Genomic DNA, 27,669 nt, shown 5'->3' on the forward strand with positions numbered 1-27,669 from the left:
CGGACGGACAGGACAGACAGACAGACAGACAGACAGACAGACAGACAGACAGACAGACAGACAGACAGACAGACAGACAGACAGACAGACAGACAGACAGACAGACAGAGACAGAGACAGAGACAGAGACAGAGACAGAGACAGAGACAGACAGACAGACAGAGACAGACAGACAGACAGAGACAGAGACAGAGACAGAGACAGAGACAGAGACAGAGACAGAGACAGAGACAGAGACAGAGACAGAGACAGAGACAGAGACAGAGACAGAGACAGAGACAGACAGAGGAGCAGAAATCAGTACCATGGACAAGTGCTGACAAGTGCTGACTTGTGGTAACTCCATGGTTCTAAATCAGTAGTTGTTCAGTAAACTGTCGAAAATATGAACTTATTTGACTGTGCTGCAGGCCATATACATGTAACTTTGCTTTGTGGACTTCGCCGGACATTCTGATTGTGCTCACATTTTCAGACAGGTGTAGACAATTAAACTACGCATTGTGATCAGATCTTCCTGACCGCCTCCGGAGGTAGTCAGGCACGCATGGTGTCTGGATATCTTACAAGTGTAGACAGATCTGGACAATGAAACTATTTAAAGCATCACTATCCCGCCGACTAAAATCATTGACAGGTGGCATCATTGACTTAAGGCATCAATATGTGTCTTAAAATAGATGAATAAATATTATGTTGAAAGAATAGCTGTTAAATCGTTTGCATTACAAGGAGGGGCCACATTGCGGACAGAGTGGACAGATATGAGACATTTTAACGCACTGTGTAGACATGTGGACAAAATCAGAATGTGGACAAAAAATCAGGCCCAAGGACACATGTTAGCGCCAGGTATAAAATAGGCTACTGTCTGACGTCTAAGCCACATCTTCACCCTTCCACACGTTGATGTCCTGCTTCACGTAGCTATACATGTTATGGGCTGCATCTGCTCTATGTAAAGGTTTAACTTTACCCGACCGTGCCAAAGAATAACACAAAGTAGACATACTGAGACATTGACAGCATTCCATCTTCTAAGCTTCTTTTAAACAGTTCAGGGTTCAGGTTTATTCTGTAAAGTGAATGGCTCTTGTAAAATCGTTGTAAAAAAAATAATATGTTTTTCGTTATTGCAAGGGTAGTTGAAGTGCTGCAAGCTAAACGGCAGTTGTAGTTTTAGGGCCTTGATAGAACCTGGCCTGTGAGGAACAACGGATCAGACATGTTCAAGTAGTCAAATGCACCTTGAAAAGTATATCGACAGAGGTGTCATGCAAGTGCCCTCTTAGATTTGGTCTGTTTAGAAAAATATGTATATACAGTTTAATTCGGAAGTTTACATACACTTAAGTTGGAGTCATTAAAACTTGTTTTTCAACCACTCCACAAATGTCCTTAATTAACAAACTACAGTTTTGGCAAGTCGGTTAGGACATCTACTTTGTGCATGACACAAGTAATTTTTCCTACAATTGTTTACAGACAGATTATTTCACTTATAATTCACGGTATCACAATTCCAGTGGGTCAGAAGTTTACATACACTAAGTTGACTGTGCCTTTAAACAGCTTGGAAAATTCAAAAAAATTATGTCATGGCTTTAGAAGCTTCTGACATAATTTGAGTCAATTGAGTACCTGTGGATGTATTTGAAGGACTACCTTCAAACTCAGTGTCTCTTAGCTTGACATCATGGGAAAATCAAAAGAAATCAGCCAAGACCTCAGAAAAAAATCCACAAGTCTGGTTCATCCTTGAGAGCAATTTACAAATGCCTGAAGGTACCACATTAATCTGTACAAACAATAGTACGCAAGTATACACTGCTCAGGAAGGAGACGCGTTCTGTCTCCTAGAGATGAGCGTACTATGGTGCAAAAAGTGCAAATCAATCCCAGAACAACAGCAAATGACCTTGTGAAGATGCTGCAGGAAACAAGTACAAAAGTATCTATATCCACAGTAAAACAAGTCTTATAACGACATAACCTGAAAGGACGCTCAGCAAGGAAGAAGCCACTGCTCCAAAACCGCCATAAAAAAAGCCAGACTACGGTTTGCAACTGCACATGGGGACGAAGATCATACTTTTTAGAGAAATGTCCTCTGGTCTGATGAAACAGAAATAGAACTGTTTGGCCATAATGCCCATCGTTATGTTTGGAGGAAAAAAAGGGAGGCTTGCAAGCCGAAGAACACCATCCCAACCGTGAAGCAGGGGGGTGGCAGCATCATGTTGTGGGGGTGCTTTGCTGCAGGAGGGAACTTCACAAAATAGAAGGCTTCATAAGGAAGGAAAGTTTTGTGGCTATATTGAAGCTACATCTCAAGACATCAGTCAGGAAGTTTAAAGCTTGGTCACAAATGGGTCTTTCAAATGGACAATGACCCATGGGAATGTGATGAAAGAAATAACCTCTGAAATAAATAATTCTCTCTGCTATTATTCTGACATTTCACATTCTTAAAATTAAGTGGCGATCCTAACTGACCAAAGACGGGTATTTTTTACTGGGATTAAATGTCAAGAATGGTGAAAAACTGAGTTAAAATGTATTTGGCTAAGGTGTATGTAAACTTCCGAATTCAACTGTATGTATGTTAAATGTTTTCTTTTGACTGCAATACTACTAGCCACTTAGTAATTGTATTAAGTTAGCTTTAGCTAGCCCAGATAGGTTCCCAATCTCTTTACGAGCTACCAAGAAGCAATTTCAGGCTATCAATCAAGTTACAGTAGCTAGCTTGTCTAACTATTTTAGCTGGGATGCCTGCTGGCAAGTTTCACATGTTTAACATCACATGCACAAGTACAATGCAATTCCTTTCTTGCAAGCTCTAAACCCCAAAATGCAATATTCAATAACAATGTACTACTAAAAATACAATAAGGTAGAATAAAAACACGAGAAACAGAACTAAGAACACGAGAAAGTAAATAACTATACTATTTACAGGGTCAGTCAGTTCCAGTAGCATATCTGCAATGTGCAGGGATACTGGAGTGGTAGAGATAGATATGTATAGGGGTAAGGTAACTAGGCATCAGGATATGTGATCTACAGAGTAGCAGCAGCGTATATTATGACTGTATGCGAGTGGGTGTATGTGTGTAGAGTCAGTATAAATGTACATTATGTGTGTGTGAGCAAATGAGGAAATGGGTGTTTGTGTGTGTGATGGAGTGTCTGTGAGTGTGTAAATACAGACAGCTCAATAGGGATGCTTAGATATGCAGAAAATATACTTTTTTTACATAGAATTAAGCATAGTGATTGTCTCTAGATTGCAGTAAAAGCTGTTTCAGTTGTTAAAAAAATGTACACTTTTTGATATTTGTGGGACAGAAATAGGTGTGTGGGATTGAGTGGTATAATTGTGAACAGGGACTAGCCAGCATTTTCACTCAATTAGGTCAAGTAAGAGCAATGAGGGACATGCATATTTTGTCATGCCGAATGACTGATCAAACATGAGTACGCATACACACAAACCTTCCACACACTCAAGTTACCTACCAGTTCTGACCTCCCATCACCTCTAAATGTATTCCATAGGACATGGCACAGGAAATCCCTCAGCACATTACTATTCAGGTCCAGTGTCTGGGCCAAAGCTTTGTAGGTCAATATGAATGCTATGATGGTCGATGGTCTGTGATGCAGATGTATGGCCACATCTGTCATGTTTTGTCATATATTGTCTTGTCCTTGTGCTTTCCCTTCTGTTCGTTTCCCCCTGCTGGTCTTATTAGGTTTGTTCCCTTTTTCTATCCCTCTCTCTCCCCCTCCCTCTCTCTCTTCTCTCTATCGTTCCGTTCCTGCTCCCAGCTGTTCCTCATTCTCCTAACTCACTCATTTACTCTTTTCACACCTGTCCCCTATTTTGCCCTCTGATTAGAGCCCTATTTCTCCCCTTGTTTTCCGCTTCTGTCCTTGTCGGATCCTTGTATGATGTTCGCTGTGCTGTGTCCTTGTCTCGCCCTGTCGTGTTTTGTCTCCTTCAGATGCTGCGTGTGAGCAGGTGTCTTAGTCTGCTACGGTCGGTGCCTTCCCGAAGCAACCTGCAGTCAATGGTCGAGTCTCCAGTCTGTCCTCGTTACTACGAGTGGATTTAAGTTTTTTCCTGTTTTGTTTTCTTCTTGATTTTTCCAGGATTATTACTTTTGTCATATACTGGAATAAAGACTCTGTTTTCGTTAAGTCGCATTTGGGTCCTCATTCACCAGCATAACAGAAGGATCTGACCAAGAATGGACCCAGCGACTACGGATTCTCGTAACACTGCCGTCGAGATCCAGGGAGCTATGCTCGGCAGACACGAGCAGGAATTGTCTGCTGCTCGTCATGCCATTGAGACCCTGGCCGCTCAGGTTTCCGACCTCTCAGGACAGTTTCAGAGTCTTCGTCTCGTGCCACCAGCTACTTCCTGGTCTTCCGAGTCTCCGGAACCTAGGGTTAATAACCCACCATGTTATTCTGGGCAGCCCACTGAGTGCCGTTCCTTTCTCACCCAGTGTGATATTGTGTTCTCTCTCCAACCCAACACATACTCAAGAGAGAGCTCGGATTGCTTACGTCATTTCACTCCTTACTGGTCGGGCTCGAGAGTGGGGCACAGCTATCTGGGAGGCAAGGGCTGAGTGTTCTAACAATTATCTGAACTTTAAAGAGGAGATGATACGGGTTTTTGATCGTTCAGTTTTTGGTAGGGAGGCTTCTAGGGCCTTGGCTTCCCTATGTCAAGGTGATCGATCCATAACGGATTACTCTATAGAGTTTCGCACTCTTGCTGCCTCTAGTGACTGGAACGAGCCGGCGCTGCTCGCTCGTTTTCTGGAGGGACTCCACGCTGAGGTTAAGGATGAGATTCTCTCCCAGGAGGTTCCTTCCAGTGTGGACTCTTTGATTGCACTCGCCATCCGCATAGAACGACGGGTAGATCTTCGTCACCGAGCTCGTGGAAGAGAGCTCGCGTTAACGGTGTTCCCCCTCTCCGCATCGCAACCATCTCCTCCCTCCGGCTCAGAGACTGAACCCATGCAGCTGGGAGGTATCCGCATCTCGACTAAGGAGAGGGAACGGAGGATCACCAACCGCCTTTGCCTCTATTGCGGTTCTGCTGGACATTTTGTCAATTCATGTCCAGTAAAAGCCAGAGCTCATCAGTAAGCGGAGGGCTACTGGTGAGCGCTACTACTCAGGTCTCTCCATCAAGATCCTGTACTACCATGTCGGTCCATCTACGCTGGACCGGTTCGGCTGCTTCATGCAGTGCCTTGATAGACTCTGGGGCTGAGGGTTGTTTTATGGACGAAGCATGGGCTCGGAAACATGACATTCCTCTCAGACAGTTAGGGAAGCCCACGCCCATGTTCGCCTTAGATGGTAGTCTTCTCCCCAGTATCAGATATGAGACACTACCTTTAACCCTCACAGTATCTGGTAACCACAGTGAGACCATTTCCTTTTTGATTTTTCGTTCACCTTTTACACCTGTTGTTTTGGGTCATCCCTGGCTAGTATGTCATAATCCTTCTATTAATTGGTCTAGTAATTCTATCCTATCCTGGAACGTTTCTTGTCATGTGAAGTGTTTAATGTCTGCTATCCCTCCTGTTTCTTCTGTCCCCTCTTCTCAGGAGGAACCTGGTGATTTGACAGGAGTGCCGGAGGAATATCATGATCTGCGCACGGTTTTCAGTCGGTCCAGAGCCAACTCCCTTCCTCCTCACCGGTCGTATGATTGTAGTATTGATCTCCTTCCGGGGACCACTCCCCCTCGGGGTAGACTATACTCTCTGTCGGCTCCCGAACGTAAGGCTCTCGAGGATTATTTGTCTGTTTCTCTTGACGCCGGCACCGTAGTGCCTTCTTCCTCTCTTGCCGGAGCGGGGGTTTTTTTTGTTAAGAAGGACGGTACTCTGCGCCCCTGCGTGGATTATCGAGGGCTGAATGACATAACGGTTAAGAATCGTTATCCGCTTCCCCTTATGTCGTCAGCCTTCGAGATTCTGCAGGGAGCCAGGTTCTTTACTAAGTTGGACCTTCGTAATGCTTACCATCTCGTGCGCATCAGAGAGGGGGACGAGTGGAAAACGGCGTTTAACACTCCGTTAGGGCATTTTGATTACCAGGTGCTGCCGTTTGGTCTCGCTAATGCTCCAGCTGTTTTTCAGGCATTAGTTAATGATGTACTGAGAGACATGCTGAACATCTTTGTTTTTGTCTACCTTGACAATGTCCTGATTTTTTCACCGTCACTCGAGATTCATGTTCAGCACGTTCGACGTGTACTCCAACGCCTTTTAGAGAATTGTCTCTACGTGAAGGCTGAGAAGTGCGCCTTTCATGTCTCCTCTGTCACATTTCTCGGTTCTGTTATTTCCGCTGAAGGCATTCAGATGGATCCCGCTAAGGTCCAGGCTGTCAGTGATTGGCCCGTTCCAAGGTCACGTGTCGAGTTGCAGCACTTTCTAGGTTTCGCTAATTTCTATCGGCGTTTCATTCGTAATTTCGGTCAAGTTGCTGCCCCTCTCACAGCTCTTACTTCTGTCAAGACGTGCTTTAAGTGGTCCGGTTCCGCCCAGGGAGCTTTTGATCTCCTCAAGAAGCGTTTTACGTCCGCTCATATCCTCGTTACTCCTGACGTCAATAAACAATTCATTGTCGAGGTTGACGCTTCAGAGGTGGGCGTGGGAGCCATTCTATCCCAGCGCTTCCAGTCTGACGATAAGGTCCATCCTTGCGCTTATTTTTCTCATCGCCTGTCGCCATCGGAACGCAACTATGATGTGGGTAACCGCGAACTGCTCGCCATCTGCTTAGCCCTAGGCGAATGGCGACAGTGGTTGGAGGGGGCGACCATTCCTTTTGTCGTTTGGACTGACCATAAGAACCTTGAGTACATCCGTTCTGCCAAACGACTTAATGCACGTCAAGCTCGTTGGGCGTTGTTTTTCGCTCGTTTCGAGTTTGTGATTTCTTATCGCCCGGGTAATAAGAACACCAAGCCTGATGCCTTATCCCGTCTCTTTAGTTCTTCTGTGGCTTCTACCGATCCCGAGGGGATTCTTCCTTATGGGCGTGTTGTCGGGTTGACTGTCTGGGGAATTGAGAGACAGGTTAAGCAAGCACTCACTCACACTGCGTCGCCGCGCGCTTGTCCTAGTAACCTTCTTTTCGTTCCTGTTTCTACTCGTCTGGCTGTTCTTCAGTGGGCTCACTCTGCCAAGTTAGCTGGCCATCCCGGCGTTCGAGGTACACTTGCTTCTATTCGCCAGCGGTTTTGGTGGCCTACTCAGGAGCGTGACACGCGCCGTTTCGTGGCTGCTTGTTGGACTGCGCGCAGACTAAGTCAGGTAACTCTCCTCCTGCCGGTCGTCTCAGACCGCTTCCCATTCCTTCTCGACCATGGTCTCACATCGCCTTAGACTTCATTACCGGTCTGCCTTCGTCTGCGGGGAAGACTGTGATTCTTACGGTTGTCGATAGGTTCTCTAAGGCGGCACATTTCATTCCCCTCGCTAAGCTTCCTTCCGCTAAGGAGACGGCACAAATCATCATTGAGAATGTGTTCAGAATTCATGGCCTCCCGTTAGACGCCGTTTCAGACAGAGGTCCGCAATTCACGTCACAGTTTTGGAGGGAGTTCTGTCGTTTGATTGGTGCTTCCGTCAGTCTCTCTTCCGGTTTTCATCCCCAGTCTAACGGTCAAGCAGAAAGGGCCAATCAGACGATTGGTCGCATATTACGCAGCCTTTCTTTTAGAAACCCTGCGTCTTGGGCAGAACAGCTCCCCTGGGCAGAATACGCTCACAACTCGCTTCCTTCGTCTGCTACCGGGCTATCTCCGTTTCAGAGTAGTCTGGGTTACCAGCCTCCTCTGTTCTCGTCCCAGCTCGCCGAGTCCAGCGTTCCCTCCGCTCAGGCGTTTGTCCAAAGTTGTGAGCGCACCTGGAGGAGGGTGAGGTCTGCACTTTGCCGTTACAGGGCGCAGACTGTGAGAGCCGCCAATAAACGTAGGATTAAGAGTCCTAGGTATTGTCGCGGCCAGAGAGTGTGGCTTTCCACTCGTAACCTTCCCCTTACGACAGCTTCTCGTAAGTTGACTCCGCGGTTCATTGGTCCGTTCCGTGTCTCCCAGGTCGTCAATCCTGTCGCTGTGCGACTGCTTCTTCCGTGACATCTTCGTCGCGTCCATCCTGTCTTCCATGTCTCCTGTGTCAAGCCCTTTCTTCGCGCCCCGTTCGTCTTTCCCCCCGTCCTTGTCGAGGGCGCACCTATTTACAAGGTAAGTAGGATCATGGACATGCGTTCTCGGGGACGTGGTCACCAGTACTTAGTGGATTGGGAGGGTTACGGTCCTGAGGAGAGGAGTTGGGTTCCATCTCGGGACGTGCTGGACCGTTCGCTGATTGATGATTTCCTCCGTTGCCGCCAGGATTCCTCCTCGAGTGCGCCAGGAGGCGCTCGGTGAGTGGGGGGGTACTGTCATGTTTTGTCATATATTGTCTTGTCCTTGTGCTTTCCCTTCTGTTCGTTTCCCCCTGCTGGTCTTATTAGGTTCGTTCCCTTTTTCTATCCCTCTCTCTCCCCCTCCCTCTCTCTCTTCTCTCTATCGTTCCGTTCCTGCTCTCAGCTGTTCCTCATTCTCCTAACTCACTCATTTACTCTTTTCACACCTGTCCCCTATTTTGCCCTCTGATTAGAGCCCTATTTCTCCCCTTGTTTTCCGCTTCTGTCCTTGTCGGATCCTTGTATGATGTTCGCTGTGCTGTGTCCTTGTCTCGCCCTGTCGTGTTTTGTCTCCTTCAGATGCTGCGTGTGAGCAGGTGTCTTAGTCTGCTACGGTCGGTTCCTTCCCGAAGCAACCTGCAGTCAATGGTCGAGTCTCCAGTCTGTCCTCGTTACTACGAGTGGATTTAAGTTTTTTCCTGTTTTGTTTTCTTCTTGATTTTTCCAGGATTATTACTTTTGTCATATACTGGAATAAAGACTCTGTTTTCGTTAAGTCGCTTTTGGGTCCTCATTCACCAGCATAACAACATCCTCATTCTGTACCAAACAGCATATGTCAAACTGGTTGGATGATACCTTGCTCAAGGGGACATTATCTGGATCCTGAGGTGAGGGTAAAGGCAGTCCTAAAGTAAAATGACCTTGGGCTACAAGGAGTTGAGATGCTTCTATGGGGCTATAGAAACATAGAAACATTTTAGACAATGAGCCACATATCAATCCCATTTTTGAGTCCCTGGATCAGGTGGGATTTCCTAGCCCAGGGACTATCACCCATTGGGCAAACGTGGGAGAGAGAGACTGACTGACGACGGGCCAAACCCTCTCTTCGCACAACACTAACGGAGCTATCAGCCAGATTACAGAATCTAGCCGACAGTCATCGACCCAGACGAATGCTACATCGTGGATCCAGCAGCTCAGCCCCCTGTTAGAGGAGAGGAAGCCTGGACACACACACAACACACTCACTCAAAATTAGATCACCATCATCCGCATTCACAGCGGCGGAGATTCCATTTGCACAGCCACTCACCCTTTTGATGGTCTTATCTGGAGGGTGAAGCTTGGCTTGGCGGGATGGAGGGGATGAACACAGGGTTTTCCACTGGGGGATGAGGACTGGCCTGTTCTCTTCTCACACTGGAACACTTACTGTAGCTAGCAGACGGATGTTAAGCACATTACCAACATACAGGGTGCAGTTCTACAGTGTGACACCCTCAATACACCAATATGACAGGAACGACAGAAAATGAAACTAATGCACACGGTTCGGATGTAGGTGTGACTGCTTGTGCATGTGCGTTTACTGTATGTGAATTGTTGAATGCTGTGAGTGTGCATCTGTGAAGTCCTGTGTTTGGTGGTTGTTTCACAATGCTCAGCCCTGTGATGGAACAGAGATATTGTCAATTATTCACATTTTACAACAATAAAAAAATATAAAAAATCATGCTTATTTTCATCATCTCTGTATGCCAGCCAGCAATGCACATTCATCACTGTTTATAAAAATGAGCCTGGATCATTCTAAGCACCTTATTCGTCCCCGTTCTCGTAATTACCCATAAATTAATAAAATCTGACTGTGAGGGTTTATTGCTTGCGATACAGACCTCCTAACTTGGTTAAAGAAAAAAAAAGAGATGAAGGGTTATACAGCGAACAATCTCCTCATAATTAACAGGAAGATAAACAAAACATAAATTTGGATATTGCGTTTATTTGGACCACCACTCAAGTATGCGTGAACCACGCTATTTTAATTAAAAGATAAATCTATGTGACACTCTGCTTCCAAGTTAATTATTCGGCGCTGTATAATAAAAACGAAACCTATTAAACATGCCACGCACTGTATTTCTCCATTAACAGTAAAAAAAAAAGTGCCGGCGCTGGGGACAACATTTCAAATTCACTGGGTTTTCTACCCCTCGCGTATCTCTCCAGTTCCTCCTCACTTTCTCAGTCTCTCTCTGCAGACTGACACTCAAAGTATAACGCATCAGGCCTACATTTTCTTTCGAGGCATAACAGCGAAGGCTTTTGCTGGTGAGACGTAACAGGTGGCGCTCATTACGCTTTTACGAAAGCCATTCTATCTCATTCAGTCTCTTTTGGCGCCACACATCACCAGCTTCTTTTCAATTTGACACTCTTCGAATATTACGGCACCTTGGATGAGCGCTTATCAGTGTGTTCTGTGGCTGTGTACCTGGGTTTCTCTGGCATGTGTAAGTGTCTGTCGACTGACAGTAGCAGATCGTGTGTGTGTGCGGTAATAACAGTAATCAGCGGTATAGTGCTCACATATACATGTAGGTGTGCCGGCACTACTAGATTACATCAGGTGTTATTGGCAGCGAAGGAGTTTCATGATCAATTCTGAACGATTCGGATTAGGATTACTAATGGAAGGCCTGACACAAGAGTGTTGCATGTTGGACCAGACAAAACCAGTATTCGCAGAGGTAGAGGTTTTATTGCGTCAAACACTGGATTAAAAGGTACTTGCTTCAAAGACTCCAGGACGTCCTAACAGCAGCAGGAAGAGTCAATGAATAAATGACTTTTGAACGAAGAACAACTTTGATTTACAGCTATCAGAATTGTTCTCCTGGTCTGTAAAACTGATGTGGAGTAATAAATAATGCCCAATAATTATATTTGAATGCAAAGTTGTCGACTGGTTGTAAGCATATAGTAGTGGTAACAAAATCCTCTACTTATTTTACCTCTGATATAGAAATATACTTCATTAAGGAACGTGGACAGTATCGTGACCGTGATCACGGAGTACAGAGAGTAATACATAGACATGATTGGAACTTCTTTGTTCGTGCAGGGATCTTCAGGTTCTAATTGTACATGTGTATCTGTTTCTTAATTGAGTCATGACAGCAAAATATGTTCAGGGAAAACATGGGTGGTTTTGTGATTACAGACAGGTAAACAGTAGCACAGTGAGGGATGGACGAACACGTCACAGAGGATGGCAACCAACGATGTTTCCAGTGTCACAAACAGCATCATTTCCATATCGCATAGCTTAAAACGTACAGATATACTAGAAAACCTGAAAAGTGCTAGAAATGGAATGTGAATCCTTTATTTTTCACGTTTTTGTTGTTGTTCATTTTCCTCTAATATAGTTAGGTAGGCACACCCGCACACACGTACCTACACACACGGAAAGGCAAGCGCCTGGCACAGTGGCGCATTTAAACCTAAAGCTCACTACAGTCGTTTCAGTCGGATCTCAGTGTTGTGGCTCCATGGTAGAGATCATACAAACAGCTGCATTACATTGACTCGATCTGAAGTAAAGCCGTGCGAAACTATGCCAGGAAAGCAAACGAACAAAAAACACTGTAAGTAGATCGCTGAATGGCAGAAATGTCCTAATTAAAATGACCCCATTTAAACCACGACTGCATTCTGTACATATCCATACTCTCTTTCTTTCCTTCCTCCTTTCTATCTTTTCTTTTCATATTTCTCTCTCTCAACTGATAGGAGCAGTGTATTTGAGCCTGTAAACTCCTTTAGGTATAGCTGTGGTGTTAAGGCCCCCGGGGTTTCAAGTGTTCAGCTCTCCTTGGCTGTGAGGGAAGATACTGACTTTCTTAAAAGTCCAGATCATTCCTCTTTATCAGAAGCATAACAACCCCCCCCCCCCCCCCTGCTCCCATACCAACACAATAAAAAGCATCATCCTCTGTTTACGCCCCACTGTCCAATAGCCTTCAGCGAACGGAAGTACAGTGAAACCATTTTTGGGGGCCTTTTAAAAGCAGCTTGATTTTATAGGATCAAAACTATATGGTTTGTTAATTGTTTCAGTGAAGTAGCATATCGAAAATCAACACACAAAAAAACATGCAATAATTACACTCACAAAACTCTTTGTCCGGAACCTAAAAATGAATTGGAAAATACATTTGTAGAAAAAGTCCTTTTGTGTATTTTTGAACTAATACATTTAAATTAGAGACAGGGAGCAGGTTGATTACCTTTATGTATTGTTGTTCATTCTGAAGCTTCTTTAGAGGAGCTTATTGGAAGATAGTCCTGCATCGTGTCTGAGGAAACACGTCCTGTGTTGTGCCTTCATTAGATTTCAGAGTCACAGTCTTCATATAAACGAAACATTCAACCTCTGACTAAAGTTACAGTACATCAAGTTGTAGAGGTTCCAATTCCAATATGTGCATCTTCACTATCTACACTTTCAATTTCAAAGAACAACCACCCAACTCCTTAGAAATAGACCTCACCATTATCTAACATGAAAGTTCAATGAAATAAAACACATTCTATTAACTCCAGCTCTCCGTGTCTGGTAAGGTGATATCCAAATAAATGACAATATTGCACAGAACACATCTCTGTGCCTCTAATGGCTCCTTTAAATACATCATTGATTTTTTTTTTTTTACTTCCTGAGGCCATGTTGGATTTGAGTCGTTTTAAAGAGAAAGAAAGTGGGGGAGGAGGAGGAGGAAGGTGGCTCTGGCCAGTTGATGGAACTGAGTTTGACCCCCTCACATGTCGACCAGGGTTAGGTTACTCCTGTAGTGCAGTAGGGGCAGAGGGTGGAGGGGGCTGGACTGATGGGTCGAGAAAGATGAAAAAATGAGAGGGGGGGGGGTGAATTGATTTCCTCTGGGATGACAGCTCCAGTCAGGCTGGCACCAAGGCCCCCCCACCACTGCCGCTGCCTGCCCAGCCTCCACTGGCTGCTCATCATTCGCCCTCTGCAAATGGCAGCAGCCGGTGTCATGTTCTGAGAGGGGTGTTTAACAGGCCTCTTCCATCATCCCCAACTGTCGCTAAATCGTTTACGGGATCATTTTTCTGATAAAAGCAGGATTCTTTTTTTTGACGAAAGTCACTTTAAGGATTTTATCTATTTTCTTTTTTTTTCTTTTTAATATAGTCGTCTCCACTATTTGTCACATCACTACATTTAACATATCTGCATTTTATATTAATGAATGTGTATGTGTAGTTTATATGCATGTTATGTTATTGTTATTAACCTAATACACACTGAGGATGTCCTGCGAGCTCTGGGTAAAACAGTACAGTCACTGATGCTCCCCTTTTGTCTGGCTGTGCTTTGGGAGTAAGCGAAGTGACTAGTCCCTGTTATGTGGCTCTAGAGAGTACAGTAGGTGTAGAGTCGAAGGCTGGCACCTCCATGCCAGGTGACATCAGTCATGGATTCAGGGGGTCTCCAGCGAGAGGGGGTTCGGCCGTACCCCCATGAATTCCCGTGGGGTAGCTGGTGGTCCCATCCTCAGAGTTCCCTGAGGCGTCCGAGTCGACGTGGGAGCGTTTGAAGCGGCGGTCTGGGTACTGGCTGTTGTCAAAGGGCATGCGGTGGACACACAGGACATGGGTCTTCAGGTTGCCCTTCTGAGAGGCACCGTAGGAGCAGTACCTGCACTGGAACGGCTTCCGACCCCCCTGACCTCCGTGACCTCCGAGACCTGTACGAGGACAACGAGAGAGAGAGAGACAACAGTCAGTCACCTCGTCATTACTCAGGGTTACTTTATCAGAATGCAAAATGAGCTCGGTCACCGAGGCACTGAACGCAACAGTACAGTCTGCCTACAACACGGTGCTTTAGCTCGAGCACTCTCCTGAGACGTGTCTTTAAAACTCTTTCAGTGCTCTCTCCTTTTGACGTGCATCTTCTCAGCGGAGCAGCAGTGGTTCCCTTTGAACGCTGCGGTGTTTTAGCGGTGTCCTTCACCGCTCCCGCCAGTTGCACGCGCTGCACTCTCTAGACAGGATCTGATCACCACTGCAGCAAACACAATGGCCCCTCACTTGCCCGCGCTGTTTGCTTGAGCGATGTAGAGTAGGTGCCCATCATAACCGACTTGACTTACCTCGCTCGTCCACCCGAGAGGAAAGCCAGACACGATCCGTTGCACACTACTTTAGGTTATTAATAAAAGGTACATTTTCCCTCTTATCATTTTTTCAACTCAATTTGAGATGCGGTAAATCAAATTAACAGAGTTTATAGACGCCGTGTAGGTGCAGGGAATGTAAAGACATGAAGAGAAGGATAGGAATTAACGGTTACACAAAACGCATACACACACACACGCTGATACAGTGTGGTGCTGCGAAGAGGCAGGATTTAGAGGCACTTTGTGTTTGTCGTTCTAACTCTGGCTTTGGAGTCTCAGCGGCTTTCAAATATCACAATGTTTGCTCAGGACCTTACACAAAGGGGATTGGTACAAGTTTTTGGAGCTTTCAATGTTCCAGTTGTCTGAATGTTTCGATAAGCGAGCCGGCGACAAACGACGACGGCTCCCTTTTATTCCTGTGCAGTTTAATTTCACACTCTCTTACATTACGTTAAGTCCGAGAGGCAGAATATCTCATCCCATTTTACACTTAGGGGGGGCCGAGTGTTGCCCCAAACAAGTCAACTCTATTCTTCTTCCCTTTTCTATCTCTCTTTTTTTCCTGCACTTTTAAAATAAACACAGATCAGTTCAAATGTCGCAGCGAGGTCCAGCCAAGGTAAAAAAATGCAATCTACAAATTTTAAAACACATAATGACATTGACTGTCCTACATGAAGATGAAGGCACGCTGATTTTGAAATGACCAGGGTGACTTACTCACGCATAACACTGTAGGAATGTCTCGCTCATCCGAGGTTGAATTGTAAACAAAATAGTTTCTTCCTTTCAAAATAAGAAAACACACATGTGCTCCCCCCTTCCCTGCAGCATCTCTGCATAGCGTTGTTGGAATGAAGGGCATCAGTCTGGCCTGTGTGTTCTGGGATTTATAGGGTGTGTGGTGTTGGACTGAGGAATGACAGATGCCTGGACCAAGCTGCATGGAGACAGCCATGCTTCTTAAGTTTCCATCTAATCCACCTACTCCGGCACACACTGCGATAACCCAAACAAATGGCCAGCACATAAAGACACACCAGCACCGCCCGCATGGATTATTCCCAAGATGGTCACCCACCACCTCCCTCAGATACCAACACTTCTTCTGATTCTCTAAAGGGCTAACCCACACCTACTTACATCACCCACTTTAATCCCGCTACAGATCACACATCTGCACACAAACATGTTGGGATCTGCAAACCAGAATTGAGCTGTGTGTGTGTGTGTGTGTGTGTGTGTGTGTGTGTGTGTGTGTGTGTGTGTGTGTGTGTGTGTGTGTGTGTGTGTGTGTGTGTGTGTGTGTGTGTGTGTGTGTGTGTGTGTGTGTGTGTGTGTGTGTGTGTGTGTGTGTGTGTGTGTGTGTGTGTGTGTAGTCTCCCAGTCAATGGGTCAGCAGGTAGAACAGTGCTGACTGTACAGGAGAGATTTTCCTTTTCCCCTTCATGACACACTCCGCTGGGCCATTGTGTATGGAGGTGCCGAGTGACAAGAAACAGGAAAAATAGTTTAACCTCAGAAACCTCTCCCCCTCATTCCTTCTCTCCTTTTCTTTCTCGTATTTCACTCCCTCTGTCTGTCTGTCTCTCTCTCTCTCTCTCTCTCTCTCTCTCTCTCTCTCTCTCTCTCTCTCTCTCTCTCTCTCTCTCTCTCTCTCTCTCTCTCTCTCTCTCTCTTTCTCTCTTCTTCCCTTTCTATCCCTATCTGTCTTATGTCCAGAGACAGTTCAAAACCCAACCTAACGCTTTATCTGAAAAGAAAGAGAAACCACTGGTCTTGTTTTCATTAGTGTGGCATTATCTAGGTCTCCTAATTAACACCCAAAGGCCTTGAGCATAGAGATCAGAAGGAACAAAGGGGAGGAGGGAGGGCTGGGGTACTACCACATGACTTCCTCAAACAACCCACTGTATCTACTCACTCTGCCCGCTCCCCCTAGTTATCCCTCAGCCCTCCCTCCTCCACGCCTCGGAGAAGAGAAAGGCAGGAGGAGACCGCCCTCATTCCCCTCTACTCTCACATCCTCCTCCTCCTTTGCTTCCACCTCCTCACCCCTCCCTTGCCAGCCTCTCTACTGCTGGGTGGCTGCAGATGGGTACTGTAGCTCGCTCCTTTTGCCCGCTCCCTAGCTAACAGAGATGTGTTGGATGTTGTCTGTGGTGAAGCTCTCTGATCATGTTTCCAAGTAGAGAGAGAAGTAAGAGAGATCCATGAGGTGCTGCTATGATCCTATCTCTCTCCTCTATTGCCATTGCCACGATTTCCCCCTCTCCACTCAAGCATCTCTCTCTCTCCTAGTGAACGTCGCAGTGTAACAGCCCCATGACTGCTTCCCTCTGGTGGCTCCTTCTACGATCCACACACAAACAATGCTTACACAAACCTGTACACACACACACATTTACAAACACACACTTATACACATATGTTCAAACACACAAATCTGTTCACAAACATACACATGAACGTACACTAAATGTTCAAATGTACTCGAAGCCAACACACAGACACACACTCTCCCACGATAGTGCCTTGGCATGTAATCAAAACCACTCTTATATAAATTCCATCTGATGCCAGTGTTACCATCTGTGAGAGAGCCCTCCTCACTTACGTCTGCAGGCAAGAAGTCCCTCTCCCCGAAGCCTGACGAACAGAGCAAGTGTGTGTGTGAGTGTGTGTGTGTGAGTGTGTGTGTGTGTGTGTGTGTGTGTGTGTGTGTGTGTGTGTGTGTGTGTGTGTGTGTGTGTGTGTGTGTGTGTGTGTGTGTGTGTGTGTGTGTGTGTGTGTGTGTGTGTGTGTGTGTGTGTGTGTGTGTGTGTGTGTGTGTGTGTGTGTGTGTGTGTGTGTGTGTGTGTGTGTGTGTGTGTGAGGGAGGGAGGGAGGGGAGAGAGGGGGAAATGATTAATTTGCAGACTGCTTGTGATTTGCTCATATATTATTATAGCGACTCATCAGCACATGACCAATCCCCAGGCCCTGCACAGCAGAAAGAAGCTGCTGGGCTTCAGTACTTTCAGTGTGTATCTCTGTGTATGTGTGTCTGTGAGGGTGTGTGTGTGCAAGAGGTAAAGTGTCTGCCGGTGATAGGTTTTGTGTTCGAGTGTGTGTGAAACATTCCAGTGTGTGTGTTTGCGCGTGTGTGTGTGTGTGTTGGCACTTGACAGACTGCAGAGCCTCTAATGACTTTCAGATGCTCACAAACAGTCATTCTACCCTGAGAATGAAGGGAGAAGGCTGTGTGTGTGGGGGGGGAGTCTGTCTCATTTCCTCCCTGTGTGTTATTAAGGGTTTAGAAGCATGACACACATTACAAAGACTCTAACATGCACTCTCTTATAGACTGTACTACACACTGATTGACCAGTGGCGATGACTAGAGCTTCATGCTAAAATCAGTTGTCTCATTGGCGTGATATGGGAGAGTGGGGCATATTGATCCATATTGTACACTCAACATCACAACGTCAAGGGAAATATAGTCTTCGTTCTAACAAAGATATCTACATATATTTTAGGATGCTGTGTTTCAGTGGGAATAATCAGGAGTCCTAACATAACATAAATGTGTTCTCTTACCCTGGGAATGGAGGAAATGGAACATAGGGAAGGGGTAAGCCTTGGAGTAAGATGTATTCGAGGCTACTAAGCCGATAAAACTGGTCCGCGAGATTTTTGATATATTTAGAATCCATGTTATTGGACAAGACATTGGTGCCTCTGCTTCTCTATCATAGACTCTCTTTCACACAGGTACATGTTTGGTTTCTCTTTTTTCAATGTGCCTCTTCAGTGTCATAAGGTCTATCTGTTCATCCCATTGCTGAGGCTCGAATGGACCGGCCCTTCTCTCACTTCCTCGTCTGGTCTCTCAATAACCTTAAGGGGAGTTAGAGCCCTGCTTGTTTTACATGTGTATACACGGGGCATGAAGATGTCTGCTCTGTAACAATACAAATGCACTATCGTGAGTTCATATGCATAACAAATGGCAAATATGCTATGCATATTATGCATAAAACTGACCAAATATAATCATCCCTTGGCTCAACTAGCCCCTTGCCAAACGACACAATTTACCCCAAAGCAACCACTTGACTATACTAACCCTCACAGCTACAATCATACACTTTCATGCCAGGTTTAGGACCTCATATTGTAGCTTATAGATACCCGAAGTGATGTATAAATCACATTTGAAACGATCTAATTTGGTTTATATACAAGCATCATGAAACCTATAACACAATAAATTCATTTGACTTTGTGAAAATACGTTTTTTTGGACCTATCTTGCGTATAGATTTGTCCATGTGTTTTCTTCCTTCACAGACTCCGTGACAGGATGACCTCTTCCTAATTATTTGGTCACATGATTCATTTTGTGTACGGTTTACTAGAAAAGATGGGCATCTCAACGAACCCTGTGGTACAGCTTACCCCACTCTCGCCTCAGGTTCAATCCAAATAACCTCCCCTTAGCCCCTCCCCTTAGCCCCTGCCCTTAGCCCTCCCACTTCATTTTGCGCAATCCTGCGAGCCCCATCGAGTCATAGTGGTCTCCCAAATCAACTTTGAGCGTAGCTCCTTTTCAGCCCTCTAGTTGGCTCTCCAAAGAAAGCGAATCGAGCTGCAGACTTTCTATCAAGTGCTTCCCAAAACTCCCATGAAGCTCTGTTACCCAACCCTGGAAGGTTGCTTCAAGAATAATGTCTGACAACAATATTAGAATTGAAGTTCAAGTAAAAAAATATACAGTTAAGAGGAATACGCTAGTTCATGTAGAGACAAACAATGGTGCATATGTGTTTGCCATGACGTCAACTTACGAAAATTGCTATTTAACATGCTATCTGACTAGCTAACATTAGCCAGCTAGCTATACATTTAGATTGCTATATGAGCATTTGGCATTTGTATGATTTGTAATTTGTGTTGTTTAAAGGGATACTTCACCAAAATTGCATATTGGTTTCCTTACCCTCTAAGCACCATGGACAAGGCATGACAGCAATCCATGCTTTGGTTTAGGGTCCCCTGGCACTGTTTCCACACGATAACATTTAGCATTCGTGGCACAAATACCACCCAATTCCTGTTACTGATATTAGCATTTTCCTCACATGATCCTCCAAAAGTATCTACAACTGATTGTGAAGCTCTCCAGGGTTGGGACTTGAACATGATATGGGAAAAATGCTAATGTCAGTACCATGACTTGAATGGGATTTGTCCCACAAATGCTAAAATGTAAGCATTTGGAAAATTGGCCAGGAAAACAAAATCAAAGCATGGATTGCTGTCATATCTTGTCCATAGACTGCTTGCAGGGTAAGGAAACCAATGTGTCATTTTGTAAATGGGTGAACTATCCTTTTAATGTTTTAGGGACTCCTGAGCAAACCAGCAACCCAGGCTGTCATCTTGTGAAACCCAGTGGTTGTAAGTGGATGCATTTACTGCAAATTGAATGAGCAATTTTGTATGCTTGCCTTGCTTTTCATATATATATATTCTAAAGTCCATCATTTGTCAATGTTCTTTATTGTAGCTAGTAACGTTGACGTTAGAGATTGAAGATACTTGTGATGTAATGCAGCCGAAGCAATGTACTGTAGCTAACTCTTTTCTTGCCTGTATGCAATACCTGTATGCCTATGTAGCTATGTAGCCAATCTGTGTTTGGACCCTTAAACCTTTGGTATAAATATTAGTGCAGAACAGTGGTTTTAATTGCTTCCACTGGTTAATCACGACTGAGTGAAGGAAATGTGAAAGTGTAGAATGGCACCGGAGAGGATGGATGACGTTTTAAATCCCCATCATTTGCGTGAAGAACAGACAGAGAAAAAGGGGGCGGAGGTCGGGCTGCCATCTGAGAATTCAACGGCGAGCGAGTAAACCCCTACAGCCATCCGTTCTATTGGCCAACCTACAATCATTGGAAAATAAAATAGTTGACTTACAATCAAGATTGTCCTACCAACGGGACATTAAAAAGGGTAGTAACTTATGTTTCATCGAGTCATAGCCAAACGCCGACACGGATATTATAGAGTTTGGCGGGAGTTTCCATGCACCGGCAAAACAGAGAAGCTAAATCTGGTAAGACGAGGGGTGGGAGTGTGTGTCTATTTGTCAATATCAGCTGGTGCGCGATGTCTAATATTAAAACTTCTTAGGCCTGAAATCGCATTAACGGGATCGATATGACAACAGCAAGGGAAAGTGCAGGGTGCCAAATTCAAAACAACAGAAATCTCATAATTAAAATTCCTCAAACATACCATTTTAAAGGTCATCTTGTTGTTAATCCCACCACAGTGTCCGATTTGAAATAGGCTTTACAGCAAAAGCACCACAAACAATTATGTGAGGTCAGAGCCAAGTCACAAAAACACACACAGCCATTTTTCTAGCCAAAGAGTGAAGTCACAAAAATCAGAAATAGAGATAGAATTAATCACTGACCTTTGATGATCTTCATCAGATGACACTCATAGGACTTCATGTTACACAATACATGTATGTTTTGTTCGATAAAGTTAATATTTATATAAAAAAATCTCAGTATACATTGGGCGCGTTATGTTCAGTACTTCCAAAAACATCCGGTGATGTTGCAGAGAGCCACATCATTTTACAGAAATACTCATTATAAATGCTGATGAAAATACAAGTGTTATGCATGGAATTAAATATGTCCTTCTCCTTAATGCAACCACTGTGTCAGATTTCAAAAAAGCTTTACGGAAAAAGCAAACCATGCTATAATCTGAGAACGGTGCTCAGAGAACAAATACATATATCCGCCATGTTGGTGTCAACAGAAGTCAGAAATAACATTATAAATATTAACTTACCTTTGATGATCTTCATCAGAATGCACTCCCAGGAATACCACTACCACAAGAAATGTTTGATTTGTTCGATAATGTCCATCATTTATGTCCAAATAGCTACTTTTGTTAGCGCATTTGTTTAACTAATCAAAACTCATGAAGCGCGTTCACTAGTTGCAGACAAAATGTCCAAAAGTTCCGTTACAGACCGTATAAACTTGTCAAACGATGTATGGAATCAATCTTTAGGATGTTTTTAACATAAATCTTCAATCATATTTCAACCGGAGAGTTCTCATCTATATTATTCGTAGCCATCTATTTACCATCACAAACCGATGTTGGCACTAGGACCGCACTCAACCAACTGTTTAAGCCCATGAGCAAACAAGAAAATGCTAATCTAGAAGCGGCGCTCCTAGTGGCCGGGGACATTAATGCAGGCAAACTTAAATCCGTTTTACCTCATTTCTACCAGCATCTCACATGTGCAACCAGAGGAAACAAAACTCTAGACCACCTTCACTCCTTTACTGGGGGTGGCAGGTAGCCTAGTGGTTAGAGCATTGGACTAGTAACCGATAGGTTGATAGATCGAATCCCCGAGCTGACAAGGTAAAAATCTGTCATTCTGCCCCTGAACAAGGCAGTTAACCCACTGTTCCTAGGCCGTCATTGAAAATAAGAATTTGTTCTTAACTGACTTGCCTAGTTAAATAATAAATAACTCCACATGCATACAAAGCCCCTCCATTTGGCAAATCTGACCATGATTCTATCCCACTGATTCCTGCTTACAAGCAAAAACTAAAGCAGGAAGTACCAATGACTCGCTCAATATGAAAGTGGTCAGATGATGCGGATGCTACGGTACAGGACTGTTTTGCTTGCACAGACTGGAATATGTTCCGCGATTCATCCAATGGCATTGAGGAGTATACCACCTCAGTCATCTGCTTCATCAATAAGTGCATCGACAACATCGTCCCCACAGTGACATTACACACGTATCCCAACCAGAAGCCATGGATTACAGGTAACATCAGTATCGAGCTAAAGGCTAGAGCTGCCGCTTTCAAGGAGCTGGACACTAATCCGGACGCTTATAACAAATACCGCTATGCCCTCAGATGGACCATCAAACAAGCAAGGCGTCAATACAGGATTAAGATTGAATCCCACTACACCGGCTCTGACGGATGTGGCTGGGCTTGAAAACTATTATGGACTACAAAGGGAAAACCAGACGCGAGCTGTCCAGTGATACAAGCCTCGAGGCAAGCAACACTGAAGCATGCATGAGAGCACCAGCTGTTCTGGACGATTTTATGATACCACTCTCTGTAGCCGATGTGAGCAAGACCCGTAAACAGGTAAATATTCAAAAAGCCGCGGGGCCAGATGGATTACCATGACGAGTACACAAAGCATGCGCGGAGCAACTGGCAAGTGTCGTCACTGACAATTTCAACCTCTCACTGACCGAGTCTGTAATACCTACATGATTCACGCAGACCACCATAATCCCTGTGCTGAAGGAAGCGAAGGTAACCTGCATATATGATTACCGCCCCATAGCACACACTTCGGTAGCCATGAAGTGCTTTGAAATGCTGGCCATGCCTCACATCAACAGCGTTCTCCCTAATACCATAGACCCACTACAATTCGCATATCCCTCAAACAGATCCACGATGACACAATCTCTATCGCATTCCACACTGCCCTTTCCCACCTGGACAAAAGGAACACCTATGTGAGAATGCTGTTCACTGACTACAGCTCATTGTTCAACACCATAGTGCCTAAAGCTCATCACTAAGCTAAGGACCCTGGGACTAAACACCTCCCTCTACAACTGGATCCTGGACTTCCTGACAGGCGGAAGGTGGTGAGGGTAGGCAACAACATGTCTGCCACGCTACTCCTCAACACTGGGGCCCCTCAGGGGTGTGTACTTAGTCTCTTCCTGTACTCCCTGTTCACCCATGACTGCGTGGCCAAACACGACACAACAGTGGTAGGCCTGATCACCGACAACAATGAGACCGCTTATAGGGAGGAGGTATATAGCCTCGTTATTGCTATTTTCTTCTGTTACTTTTTATTATTTTTTACTTTCTTTTATTTGGTCAACATTTTCTGAACTCTGTCTTGAAATGCACTGTTGGTTAAGGGCTTGTAAGTAAGCATTTCACTGCAAGGTCTACACTGTGTGACAAATACAGTTTGATTTGATTTGTTACATGTCAAGCTGCTATTATGTAAATGAATGCTCCTGCTTCAATACTACTCTACGTTGAATCACAGCCACGGCAGCCAGAGGATGGCTACATTGTGAAAAACACAAGGCTCGTAGTCAATGAATTGCGTAGTAGGCTATCCTTTGGCAGCTTTTGCTGTGTGCGAGTGATGTCCCATTCCTTAGGATTATTTACCTCTCCCTACCACTAGTTGCTTTGTTTTTGAGAGACACTCCATCACCGAGGGACCCCTGAAAACAAGGGTAGGGCTAAGGGGGGGCTAAGAGGGGATATTGGGATTGAGCCTAAATTTAGAAATAAAAATGGCACAAGTAAAGTTAACCAAGCCAAATCCTTTTCACTTGTATTAGAGAAATGTTGTCGCCAACTTTAAAATAGCCTTTTATAAAAGGACACATGGGTTCTTCCTTCACAAACTCCATGAAAGGATGAACTCTTCCTAAATGTTTGGTCACATGATTAAATGGTTTCCTAGAAACAAGGCATGGCTCAACTAACCATTTTGGTACGACATACGCCACTCTCCCCTAAGTGTAGAAATAAAGAATGGCACATGTAAAGTTAGCCAAACCATTTGTACTTTTATTAGGGAAACCTTGTTGCCACCTTTAAAATAGCCTTTTATATTGCTGTGTTTGAATTTCTATGTATAAAGATGACCACAATATGTTCTGAATAAATTACAAATTACATCATTATTAAAGGGATACTTCTGAATTTTGGCAATGAGGCCCTTTATCTACTTCCCCAGAGTCAGACGAACTTGAGGATATTTTTATGTCTATAATGTGTCTAGTATAAAGGAATTTAAAGCTAGTTTCGTGAGCCAGATACCCATACACTTCCAGTCATTGAGCTAACCCCAGTGAGAAATTGCGCTAACGCTAGTTAGCAACTTTCCTCAAACCGCACGCAGAGACATACATATTCAGTTCATCTGACTCTGGGGAAGTAGATAAAGGGCCTCATTGCCAAAACCTTGAAATATCACTTTGAGGAGGAAAGCAATACATTTTTTTGGGAGGTGAAGAAGACATGTTAACTGTAGAGGGAAGTCCTCTAATATCACAAAGCAGTCTCTAATTAACATGTACAGTATAAGGAAACATACGGTATCTCTACATGCAAACATACATGACAGAATGATGTGTATGTTTGTGTGCTGCCGTGGATATGTATGACAAACAGACAAACAGAGAAAGAAAGTAAGGTGTTCAAGACTCCATAAGAGACAAATACCGACAGAGAGGTGAGCATGTGTGTTTGTGTTTGTGTTTGAGAGAGAGTGTTGTGTATTAAAGAGTAGTGCTATGCTCCATTCCTCTGAAGGGGGGTGTGTCTAGGGAGGGAGAGAGAGCCACAGAAGGTGTGAGCATTAAAATGTGATGCACCATCTGTCGGCCAATAATAGCTTGCGTGTTGTAAAGGCTCAGAGTTTAGTCAGCAAACAGCACTCCCAATCACCTAAGTACCACCTCACCCTCCATGTCCAACGTATACATCTACACCCCCTTATTCTGACCTTTAACCCTTTCTGGGGCATCCTAGTCATTATTTCTAAGCGTTACAGTACACGTAGAAAAAAGGGTTACAAAAGGGTTCTGAGACTATCACCATTTGGGAACCGTTTTTGGTTCCAGGTAGAACCCTTTTTGGTTCCAAGTAGAAATCTCTGTGGAAAGGGTTCTAAATGGAACCCAAAAAGGTTCCGCATGGAAACAAAAGAGTTCCACCTGGAACCAGAAAGGGTTCTTCAAATGGTTCTTCTACGGGGACAGTCAAAGAACCCTTTTAGGTTCCTCGACACCGGTGCCCCCTCACATTGACTCTGTACCAGTACCCGCTGTATATAGCCCCGCTATTGTTATTTACTGCTGCTCTTTAATTATTTGTTATTCTTATCTCTTACTTTTTTTGGTGGGGGGGGGTATTTTCTTAAAACTGCATTGTTGGTTAAGGGCTTGTAAGTAAGAGTTTCACTGTCAGTTCTACACCTGTTGTATTTGGCGCATGTGACAAATACAATTTGATTTGATTTGATTTGATCTGACATACCTTTTTTTCCTAAGAGTGTACTGTAGAGGTGGGCGATACGGACAAAAATCCATATTGCGATAAAATGCTTGAATTGATGCGACAACAATACACAGAACGATACGTTTATAACATTAATGTTCCACAAGGAAGACGAGTAGGTGGCCAGTGAAGGCTTATCAAAACGATTACCTGCCATCTAGGAGCCTACCTTTCCACTGCCCCCATCTAATATTTATGTTCACCACAGTTAAAAAAAAAGTATCCTTTAAACTACTACGACTAATAGTTTGATGGTTGTAGCCATCAATTGTCCCATTAACATCACCCATATTAGCAAACGTATTTCATTTCTATACTATAGGCTTGAAATACAAGCCTATAGCAAAATGCCTGCGATAAGTGATCGGTACTGTCGGGGTCGATCATTTTCGGTTTTAACGTCCCAGCTCTACGTTACAGTAGCGTCCATTCGTCCATTAGCATGGATCTGTAAACATCCGACAGGGAAATGTAATGGCTGGGAAAAGGCATTAGAATGTATACCCCAGGAGTTATCAACTAGATTCTGTCGTTGGCCCTGGTGGTCATGGGCCCGGAACATATTACAAATAATTTGTAGACTGCAAATTGACCGCACAAAGCCCAAACAGATATTTGACTAAAGCATATAATCATTTAAAACCTCGCTGACATCTGTATACGATCACGTGTCTCTCTATTAAGCGTGGGGATACTTGGAAACAGATTTACAAAATGTAAATCACTTGGAGATAATTTTCTGGTGTTTTTACAGTCTTTTATGTCCAACAATGAAAATTCCCCAAAACGAATAATATGATTTTATCCTATTTTTGCTCAGAAAATATTGGGGGCCAAATAAAACCACCCGCGTGCCAAATTCGGTGGTCGGGCCACCAGTTGGGGAACCCTGGTCCACCTTATTCATTTTCACTCTGATTCAAGGTACATGTCTATAGATTTACCAAAAATATTTGTATTTATATCCAAAGGCCTTGAGGGATTGACTTCATTTTTTAAAAATGTCCCTGTATTAAGAGCTTTCAGAAGTCTCTGTGTGTTGATGTAAAAATTAGGCTGAAGTTCGGGGAATAGCGATCTGGTCTATTTCTCTGGTTAACTAGAAAAACCAACACACATAACACTAAGAAATACACTTATGGAGAGGCAGAGGGGAGGGGGTGTTGATGCATCAAAGAAAGTTAAAAGTCCTCACTGGGGATTCAGTCCCATGTTAAATACTGAACTAGGTTATTCATTGTTGTACCAGAAGGAGCTGTTAATAAGTTCCTCAAAATAGTGTGCCTTTCTATCTCTCTCTCACCCCCTCTCTGCTCCTTTGTCTCTATTCCACTAAAACAGCTGATTTCTTCGTGTTTGTAGATGCCATTCAACTAGGACTATAAACCACACACTGTAAGGTCAAGCTTCTCCAGTGGTCAGAGCCTCTGTACCTGCAGTGGCAGAGTGTCGTCTCCGTTGAGCAGACACAAACTGCAGCCTCTCCCACTGTGTTGGCTGAGGACTGTTAGGGCTCAAGGGTATGAAGTAGTAAATTCATCATGTGATGAGGCCTGTATGTCAGCTTGTCTCAGCAGGACCAGGTCAGTGTGTGTGTGTGTGTGTGTGTGTGCGTGTGTGTGCGTGCGTGTGTGTGTGTGAGTACATGTGTCCGGGAGAAGAGGAGCCGGCCTGGGGGGTGGACAGTTCGTAAGCGTTTGTCTCTACTCCAGCTTTATTCTCCCACTGTCCGTCAAGAGCTAAAGACTGTGGGAGAATAAAGACTGCACAGTCTATGGCTAAAGACTGCACAGTCTATGGCTAAAGACTGCACAGTCTATGGCTGACCTGCCACGTCAGGCAGATCATGGATGCCCAAGTCTGTAAGAGTGTTGGCTACAGTCTCTGTGTGCTTGTGTAAGGGAAAGGGAGAGATAGAAACAATAAGAAATAGTTCATTTGGACTGAAAGGTAATAAACCACTCATACTGCAGATATGCCTGGTGGAAACATCCGTTTGACCTTCTTAGAAAGGATAACGGTGAA

General features: G+C 44.4%; 1 protein-coding gene across 8 annotated transcripts in view; it reads right to left on the bottom strand.

Moving 5' to 3' along the window:
• Positions 1-12,218: 12,218 nt before the first annotated feature.
• The window catches only part of LOC124035841 (zinc finger protein 536-like), a 206,448-nt gene continuing 190,997 nt past the window's right edge, over positions 12,219-27,669 (bottom strand). For 7 of the 8 annotated variants that reach the window (XM_046349630.1, XM_046349627.1, XM_046349631.1 and 4 more), the window contains one exon: positions 12,220-14,021. In XM_046349630.1, coding sequence (XP_046205586.1) covers positions 13,747-14,021 — 275 coding nt within the window. In that variant the 3' untranslated portion in view covers positions 12,220-13,746. Of the gene's footprint in view, positions 14,022-27,669 lie in introns of all 8 variants that reach the window. The other variant, XM_046349633.1, reaches the window with a different exon arrangement.

Source organism: Oncorhynchus gorbuscha, linkage group LG05 (assembly GCF_021184085.1).
Source record: "Oncorhynchus gorbuscha isolate QuinsamMale2020 ecotype Even-year linkage group LG05, OgorEven_v1.0, whole genome shotgun sequence".
NCBI lineage: Eukaryota > Metazoa > Chordata > Actinopteri > Salmoniformes > Salmonidae > Oncorhynchus > Oncorhynchus gorbuscha.